The sequence below is a fragment of the Nyctibius grandis genome, chromosome 10 (genome assembly GCF_013368605.1).
Source record: "Nyctibius grandis isolate bNycGra1 chromosome 10, bNycGra1.pri, whole genome shotgun sequence".
NCBI lineage: Eukaryota > Metazoa > Chordata > Aves > Nyctibiiformes > Nyctibiidae > Nyctibius > Nyctibius grandis.
Window position 1 is genome coordinate 9,841,698 of NC_090667.1, and position 9,122 is coordinate 9,850,819.

At 47.6% G+C, this 9,122-nt stretch overlaps 1 protein-coding gene across 1 annotated transcript; it reads left to right on the forward strand.

Annotated features, from left to right (window-relative positions):
- The first annotated feature begins 664 nt into the window (after positions 1–664).
- KIF20A (kinesin family member 20A) lies at positions 665–9,088 on the forward strand. The gene is made up of 18 exons (XM_068408660.1): positions 665–823; positions 1,307–1,396; positions 1,528–1,647; positions 2,115–2,253; positions 2,346–2,533; positions 2,625–2,769; positions 3,501–3,701; positions 3,954–4,065; positions 4,165–4,236; positions 4,686–4,829; positions 4,911–5,076; positions 5,331–5,495; positions 6,180–6,319; positions 6,416–6,518; positions 7,169–7,376; positions 7,746–7,837; positions 8,131–8,268; positions 8,816–9,088. The coding sequence occupies exons 1-18, from the start codon at positions 665–667 to the stop codon at positions 9,086–9,088; spliced, it is 2,655 nt and encodes an 884-aa protein (XP_068264761.1).
- The last annotated feature ends 34 nt before the right edge of the window (positions 9,089–9,122 follow it).

The window sequence follows — 9,122 nt, forward strand, 5'->3', positions numbered from 1 at the left end:
GGGCGCAGGCCCTCATTGGCGGAGCGGACGGGCGGCGAGGTTTGAAACCCCAACAGTAGGCGCCGCGAGGTGAGTGTGAGCCGTTGGGGTCGGCTCTGTGCGGGGAGCGGGTCAGTGCGGGGGCCTTTGTAGGGGTCTGCCAAGGCGAGGGGTGGGTCGGGGGTCTGCGGGGGGCGGCGGTGATTTCGTGTGCGTGCGGAGCAGCCCTGTGCGGGCAGGCGTCGTGCGGTGGTCTCTGGGGGGGTGAGTGTGGGGGGGGTCCTGTGTGGGGGGTCCTGTGTGGTGGGCTGGGGACGTTATGTCTGTAGGGTCCCATGGGGTGTGGGGGGGTGTGTGTGGGAAGGAGCCTTTTATGTGGTGGCCTCTGTGTGTGGGGAGGGGTCCAGTGTGGTGGGGGGTGTGTGTCAGTGGTGTGTCTGGGGTCTCGTGTGGTGGGGGGGTTGTGTGTGCATTTGCAGCAGCATCCTGTGCGTCAGTGTGTGTGTAGCGGGAGGGTTCTGTGTGGCAGTCTGTGTTTGTGGGGAACGGATGGATACGGTAGGGGTGGCAGACTGTATGTACTGGGGTGTACGTGTGGGGAGCAACGCTCAGACTCCCAGAAAACTGCTGTAACCTTACCCTATCCTCACTGTGCCCCTTTTTCTCCAGGAGTCGTGTGAGTGCCATGGCACAAGCATTTGCCTCCCCAGGGCTGTTCTCTGACGATGATGTTGCAGCTTCCCCTGTTTTTGAATCCACAGCAGCAGGGTCTGGGGCCGATGTGCGCAAGGACCTGCTGTCAGAGTTCTCTGCCATCTCTCCAAATCTGGAGGGCTCCCCCCAGGTGAGGTTGGAGCTCTTCTGTCACAAACAGGGGAGTGTTTTGAGTTGTTGCTGCTGTGTCTCTGTACAAAGGTGGTGTGATGTAGGGCTGACAGAGACTCTTCAGAAGATGCTAGAACAAAATTTTGCATTGGGGGGAGCAGTTCCTGTTACGAGCAGTGTACTAAGAAGGGCTCAGTCAGTAAGTGCCTCTTAACACGATGCCTCTTACTGTGGTGCTTGGTCTGGGGGCTGGTTTTGGTGTCAGGTCTTTGGGTTGTTGTTTTGATTCACTAGATAAACAAAAGAAATGCTGCTGTGCCTCGAAGTGCCTAAGAAAGCTTCTGCCATTGCTGGGGATTTTGGGACCAGAGAAGTGTCCATTAGTTACTGAGCACTAGTTGGGTTAGCCCTGTGTTCCATGCTGTGGTTCCTGTTAGTGTTCTGGCAGATGGTTGTGTACTGCCGCTCTGGCTAGTATGTTTAACCTGTGCTGATTTTGCAGGCTGCAGCTGAAGAAAATAATGGAAAATTAAAGGTGTATCTGAGAGTTCGACCTCTGAAATCTACAGAGGTGGAAAAAGGGGAAGACCAGGTGAGACACTGAATGAAGCAGTCTCTGAGCTGGTTGCCTGTGTATCTGTTGGTAGATGCTGTTACCCTTTGCTGTCTGTGCTATGGCCTCTTGTGAGCCATTGCGATGATGGGGTTTTATGTGTTCTTTAGGGCTGTGTCTGCATTGAGAATTCAGAGACCCTTCTTCTAAAAGCCCCTAAGGACTCCTTCACCATGCGGAGCACAGAACGTGGAGTGGGACAAGCAGCACACAGGTTCTCTTTCACCCAGGTAGGTAACTGGGACAAACAATCCATCTGGAAGTTTTTCAAGTTTAAACCAGCCTTACGGTTTGAAAACCTCGCTTACTAATACACACTTATTCCAGTGCACTCTGTGAACTATGTAGTCTTGTACAATCCTCTCTACTTAAGTTTCTGTTGCTGTTTCCTTAGTTTTTCTCTTTTTAAGCTGATACTGACAACTTTTTTTGACAGCAAATGCCAAACTCCTGTTTCATTCATGAGGCTCTAAACACACTAGGGGCTGTAGTGATATCAGATGTTACTGGATTAAGCAAGTGCACAGCTTGTTTTTGTAGGGAGCTTTGGCTAGAATTACTGGTGGGTCTGTTGCTTGTGATGCGGGGTTAGTGGAGGGAACAAAGAATGAAGCAGTATTACTTGAACAACAGCCATCAGCAGTCAAAAGATGGGAAAAATCTACATGAGGCCACTTTTCATGTGTCTTGTTTGCAGATCTTTGGACCAGATGTGGGTCAGAAATTGTTTTTTGATGAGACAATGAAGCAAGTGATAAAGGAGGTACTGAATGGGCAGAACTGGCTGGTTTACACCTATGGCATCACCAATTCAGGGAAGACTCACACCATTCAGGGTAAGGAAAGCCTTAGCTGTTAGTAGCCTGTTGAGGGAGTTGTCTGCTTCCACATGTGAATTCTCAGCTTGCTGCTGCTGTTCTTGCTTTAGGCAGCAACAAAGATGGGGGGATTCTGCCTCGCTCCTTAGCGGTCATCTTCAACAGTGTGGGGGACCGGCTGTACCAAGCCATGGATCTGAAGCCCTCCCTCTCCAATGAGCTGATCTGGCTGGACAGCAGGCAGGTGCGACAGGAAGAGACCAAGAAGCAGGCCATGCTGCAAGGGGGTCTGTGGGAGGTAAGCATGCAGCTTCTAGGAGATTTAATAATAATAGGGAAAGGATGGTGTCATACTACAAATGTCCTCGTGTTCTTCTGTTTCCTTCCAGAAGGAGCTGTCAACACCACTGAAGAGGAGTCATAGTGCTGAATCTCAGCTCCAGGCCACCACCAGTGGCAGTTTTGACAGTGGAGTTGCTGGTCTCTCTTCATCTAGCCAACTCACCAACCATTCAGACATCAGCCAGACAGAAGGTATGTCTGGAAGCCTATGGTGTACTACCTGCTGCTTGTTGTTGGAGGATGGGGAAGAAAGGGTGATGGCTACTTGGATGCTGTGTTGTCAGTAAGGGAGCAAAGGTGCTGTAGTCTCACAGTTTTCCCTTTGAAAGATAAGGATGTTGGGGCTGAAGAATTTAGTATGTATGCCTTGCCAACATACAAAGAACTCACCACTGCATAATAACGAAGCCTTGTGAAATGAAGAGTTACTTGATACCCACTTACTTCAAGGAATATGGTTATTGAGCAGCTGAATGCCATGTGATGGGGATAGCTGGAAAGCAGGGTGCTAAAAGTGCCATGTTGCACTGAGCACTTGTGCCCAGACTTTCAAACCTACGAACTACTAGCTGATTAGGTATCCAGAAGCATGGAGTGATTGAGGTAACGAGGACTAAAACTTCACTTATACTGGGAAGAGTTCCTGTCTGAAATATCCTGTATTTCTGGAGTTGAGATCAAGCGTATAAAAAGTCCTTACACAGAAAGGAGGATACTGTTAAAGGGAACCTTAGGCTATCTGACTGGGGACAGGTGTTAATGTAAGTACAAATGGGAGGAGGCATATAGAGTAATTTGAGTCTGGGATAGTGTTCTTGCTGAAGACAGACATCTCACTCTGGAGCTAAACCATTCGTGTTGGACCTGTGAAAAGCTGCAATCGTGATTTTCTTGTTCTTTATTTTTCCTCATCTTTTCCCCAGAACTGGGCCCTCGCTGGGCTGACTTGGATCGTGTTTCACTCACCAACACAGGAGACGTGCAGTTCTCCATCTGGGTTTCCTTCTTTGAGATTTACAATGAGTTAATCTATGACTTGTTAGAACCAGCTTTACCCGGCCAGAACCGCAAGAGGCAGACACTGCGGCTCTGTGAAGACCAGACTGGCAACCCCTATGTGAGAGGTAGATTTACCTGAAAGATATTTTTAGTGGCCTGCTAGGGAGACTTAAGGACTGAGTGGGTGGGTGGCTTAGCAGTGATGTGTAGGGGAGCACGATGTCCTCTATGGCCTCTCGGAGGTCGCAGATGTTTGGATTATGGGAATGTTAAGTTTGTTAGTGTCAAGGAAATGCAATGGTGAAGTTGGGGCTGAGATAATCAAGTTTTCTGCCAGTCTCCTAACTGCCTTGCCCCATGTGTGCCTGCTTTTCCAGATCTGAACTGGATAAATGTCCGCGATGCTGATGAGGCCTGGAAGCTCCTGAAACTGGGTCGGAAAAACCAGAGTTTTGCTAGCACCCACATGAACCAGAACTCCAGTCGCAGGTCTGAAAGGGGAGGGGGGTTATTCAGGCAGACATACAATTCTGAGAGGCTTTTAAAGGTTGTATTTCCCTTTTAAAATATCTGCATGTTTCTTTACAGTCATAGTGTCTTCTCCATTCGGATCCTGCACTTGCGAAAAGGTGGCAGTGAAATTGTTCCAAAAATTAGCGAGTAAGTTTCATGCTCTCTAGGATTTGGGGGTGTTCTCTGTGGACTCAACTTTCCTATCTTTCTTGTGGATCTGGGGTATGGGAAGTATCTTGAGGAAGGTCTTGTTGAAAATACTTGGAAGGAGTAAATGTTCCCCCTTCTAAGTCTTGGAACTGACTGAGGAGTTCGTGAGTACTGCAAAGTACAACTTGAGGTAGTTCTCAGGCTTTTTGAGTGAAGGTACATGTAAGAAACGCTGCCCTTGCAGCAGGGCTGATCAGAGTGCTGCCAATGCCTGTTCCTGGGATGTGGTTATCTGGAAATGGGTTGTCTTGGTACCATGGCTTTCTGTGCCCTTATGGGGAAGCTGGGAAGGTTGGCTGGGTGATCGCAGGGTGTCTGAATTGTAAATCTGGCTAGACCAGGACAAACCCAGTAAGTCATGTGAATATGGACTGCGTTTTCTTCAGGTTATCCCTGTGTGACCTTGCGGGGTCAGAGCGCTGCAAAGACCAGAAAAGTGGGGACAGAATGAAAGAAGCAAACAACATCAATACCTCCCTCCACACACTGGGTCGCTGCATTGCTGCCCTCCGCCAGAACCAGCAGTCCAGGTGAGTACCCAGAACTCCACAGGGCGTGTGTGGGCAGGCTGTTTTGCTTTCCCATGGACTCACTCTTGTCTCTCCCCACAGACTGAAGCAGACCGTGGTTCCCTTCCGGGACAGCAAGCTAACCCGCGTGTTCCAGGGTTTCTTCACTGGACGTGGACGCTCTTGCATGATTGTCAACATCAACCAGTGTGCATCTACATATGATGAAACTCTGTATGTAGCCAAGTTCTCAGCCATTGCCAGCCAGGTAAGTAGCACACACCAGGATCGTGGCATGCTTGGGATACATCCTGCTTCTGTGGGAATGGGTGCCTTTCCATCACAAGGTGGGGGGGATGCTTGCAAGTCTTCCCTATGCTTCTCCAGTGGATTATTACCTTCATAGTATTTCCAGATTCTGCTAAACTGAAAGGGTTGATGGGGCACAGAGAAGTGCCATGTTTAAAGACTACACAACTTCCAAGATTTGTTCACTAGTAACGATGGCCTTTTCCCCTTCAGCTTGTTCAGGCGCCTCCCACAAAGCTGGGACTTCCATCCATCCAATCAATCATCAAAGAGCACAACAGGCGAACCAGTCAGGGTCTAGAGGCAGCAGCAAAGGAAGATGTGGCATCAGAAGATGACAGTGAGGATGAATCAGATGTCTCCATGTACGAGAAGGAGGTGGGTTGTGATTTGTTTTACAGCCTTTATGGATAGAGGGGCAAGAACATGACTGTTAGCTTGTGACCCCCTGGGACGTGGGGCTGGAGCTTGGCACTATACCAAGAGATGACAGAGAACCTCAGAAGGATATGGGACCCAGGAAATTGGGAATCCATGAGGAAAAGATTCCACAGTCTAAATCTGAAGCACATGCTTAGTTTGTAAACATTTTGTCATCTGTGGAATAGGGACAGTAAGAGCTTGGGTGCAGACCTATAATCCCTACTCTGCAAGGGAAATATAGAGATCAGAAAACACACAAAACATGGCTGAAGTGAGGGAAAATAATTAAACTTCCTAGATACTCAAAGCAGGCAGCTGGAATAGCTGAAAGATCAAGATGGAAGTCGTGTATCTCCAGAGACTTGAGTTGCAATGTGCCAAGGTAGTAAATGCAGGTCCAGCCGTGGGTGATGCAGTAGGGGAAGCTGCTCTGGAGATAGCTCCATCTTCAGTGCAGTATTGTTTAAGGCATCTCATGGGAGAGGAATTAAAAACAAACCTGGCAACTTCTCTTTCCCAGTGACTAAAAGAATCTTAAACCTAGATCACCTGAGCCTACAGATATGGGATCACCTAGTTTATTCTAGGTCTTAATTCTGTTGTGCAGTGAGGGCAATGGGGTTGGTGTCCTCCTTGCAGGACTTGTTGCGTGTAGTGGAAGCTGCACGACAACTGCTGGTGCAAGAGCGGCAGGAGAAGCTGCAGCTAGAAATGCGCCTCCGTGAGGAGATCTGCAATGAGATGCTGGAGCACATACAACAGAAGGAGCAATGGTGCAGGTACAGCTTACGCTTGTCTTCCTCCTTTTGTTCAGGGAGAGCTACAGTAACAAGAACTGCCAGGCCCTGACATGTAGTTGTTTGCTCTCTTTGTAGTCAACATGTGGATGCTCAGAAGGAGCTGCTGGAGGAACTGTATGAGGATAAACTGAATAACCTGAAGGAGTCACTGACCGACTATTATCAGGAGGAGATCCAGGTTTGTTCAGGGCAATAAAATGACATCAGGAAAGTGGCAGGGTGGAGGGGACTCGGGGTACTTGAGTCCACGAAGGTGACTCATACAAACTGAAAGGAAAGATTTTGCTTTTTGTAGTATTATTTGATAGCTTGATCCACAATTTTCACTTCTTGTCTACTGCTTTATGTACTTCACTAAGCTTTCTAATTTTCAGCCCTTAATCTGGAAGCTAATGTGCAACCATTCTGACTCCTCTATTTGTTCAACATGATTCTCTGCCCCCTTAATCTTTTAGCTAGTGGCTTGCTTTGCACTCTTCAGATTAACACAAGTTATGTCGATTTCTCTTTTTACTCATATTTGTGACGATGTGTATGGGCCTGTCTGTATTTTTCATGCTATGGCAGTCGAGTGGACTCTACCACATGTTGCAGACCTCTCTGAAGATGCCAACTCTCAAAAAATCCCTTGTCTTTAGAGGCTGTAAAAAAGCGGTTTAGGCTTCCAGGAAATGGGTTCACTGTTTTCACTTAAAGGACATTTAAAGGCTGGGTCTGCCAAGTGAAGTGTGTGATTGAGAAAGACTCCCAGAAGAAAGACATTGAAAGTTTCAGAAAAGCTGTGTTAAGAAAATCTTGTTGAATATTTGAACAAACTTCCTTTCTAAGGAGCGTGATGAGAAGATTGAGGAGCTCCAAGCTGCTCTGCGAGAGGCAAAACAAAAATTGGAGAGCCTGGATACTAAGCAAAAAGACTCAGGGCAAGGCCTGCGTCGATCAAAGCGAGTGGCTACTTCATGCGCTCTGCAGCAGGAGCTGGCAGATACTAAAGCCAAACTGGAGCAATGTCAAATGGAGTTAAATACTGCAACAGCAGGTATGGCAGTGATGCTGCACTGAACTATGTCTGAGCAATCCTTATTAGAGGGTTAGAGATGCGTTTTTCAGTAGGGTACATTGGATTCAGACATCCCGAAACCACTACTCTGAGTTGCAGATGATTGGAATAATGTGCTGGGATGGACAGGGTTTCACTTCATTTTCACAAGAAAATGGACTTCAGGGCAGGATCATCTCCCTGTTCAAATTCTGAAAGGGAGAAGCCTGGAATGTCTGTGCATGTCTGCACAAACTCAGAGCTTTTCTCAGCTTGCCTGTGGCAGCTCATCCCCAGAGAAGTTCTGACTTCAGAAAAATGGAAAGCTTACAAACGTACTGTCGCTCACTACTTTTTGTCTGTTCCTAGAGTTGCGCAAGTACCAGAAATTACTGGAGCCACCTCCCTCGGCCAAAGCCTTTACTGTGGATGTAGACAGGAAGCTGGAGGATGGACAGAAGGTAACTCCATCCCTTTTACAGAAAGGGACACTTGCAGGGCAAAGTAGTTGCCAGTTTAAACAGTATTTGGAGCTGCTGTCTCCAGCTTTTTGAACAAATGGTTGAAATTGAAATGGGTCTGTTGAAAACAAACCTTTACTAGAGATGTGGAAGGTGTTGGTATCTGTGATCCCAGAGTACCTCGCTCAGAGGGGATCCTCCCTCAGTACTGCATGTCTGAATTACCCTGGAGTGGCTTTGTTTGCAGAGCGATGTCAAAGCTAGCTGTTGTATTAAACCTCTCTCTCCTGTAGAATGTCCGATTGCTGCGTTCAGAACTCCAAAAACTTGGGGAGTCTCTTCAGTCTGCAGAGAGGGCGTGCTGCCACAGTACAAGTGCAGGGAAACTTCGAGAAGCCCTCTGTATGTGTGATGACATTCTGGCTAGACAGGTAACATGTCTGTTTTGTTGCGGGTTGCACAGGGGGATTTAGTCTATGTACTTTGCCATCATCAGCAGAATAACCTAGGTTCTTGCAGCTGCAAATAAAAGTGACTTATTCTTTAGACACATACTGTCTATTACATTAAGGGAGCTATATTGCTGCTTTTCTCAATGGCTGAGTCAGACTGCATATTTAACTCTCCAAAGGAGACCCAAATTACAGAATCACAGATTCTGTTCCTCTTCAGGTAACTGACAGCCTGCACTTAAAGCAGGAGAATTCAAGAGTTCTCATTTCCTTATCCACTTCACTCTATCACAGTTGCTATGGCAGCATGTTTGCAGCAGGATGGATTCAGCTTTTTCCTAGCCCTACTGTTCCTATTTTGTTATTGAACTGCTGCACTGTTGACAGTAGCAGCTTTTACGCATGGCCTTATTTAGCACACCAGTTAGTGAATTTTGGCAAAGGCAGTTTATACTCTTCAGTTCACAGTAACCAGGGAGTTAGGCAACCTGTCACATCTCTGAAAATACTGCCTTCCCTTTCTCAGGACCAAACCCTGGCAGAACTCCAGAACAACATGATGCTGGTAAAGCTAGACCTGCGGAAGAAAGCAGCTTGTATTGCTGAACAGTACCACACTGTGCAGAAGCTCCAGGCTCCTCCAACATCTACCTTAAAGAAACGGTTCTGTGCCAACAGGGAAAACCTACAACCTAATCAACCTCCTGGTAAAAAGCCCTTCCTGCACAACCTTCTGACCCGTTCAGCTTCCCGTCCTGTTGCTGGCAGAGGGTGGCAACTTCGTTCAGTTGCTCTGTGACTTTTCACAAAGGGATCCCTGCCCCGCTGTTACT

Excerpts from the sequence above, each read along its gene's own strand:
- KIF20A (XM_068408660.1), top strand. The coding sequence starts at position 665 with ATGGCACAAGCATTTGCCTCCCCAGGGCTGTTCTCTGACGATGATGTT. Across the intron at positions 824-1,306 it reads ATCTGGAGGGCTCCCCCCAG|GCTGCAGCTGAAGAAAATAA; the intron begins GTGAGGTTGGAG and ends CTGATTTTGCAG. Across the intron at positions 6,519-7,168 it reads ATTATCAGGAGGAGATCCAG|GAGCGTGATGAGAAGATTGA; the intron begins GTTTGTTCAGGG and ends TTCCTTTCTAAG.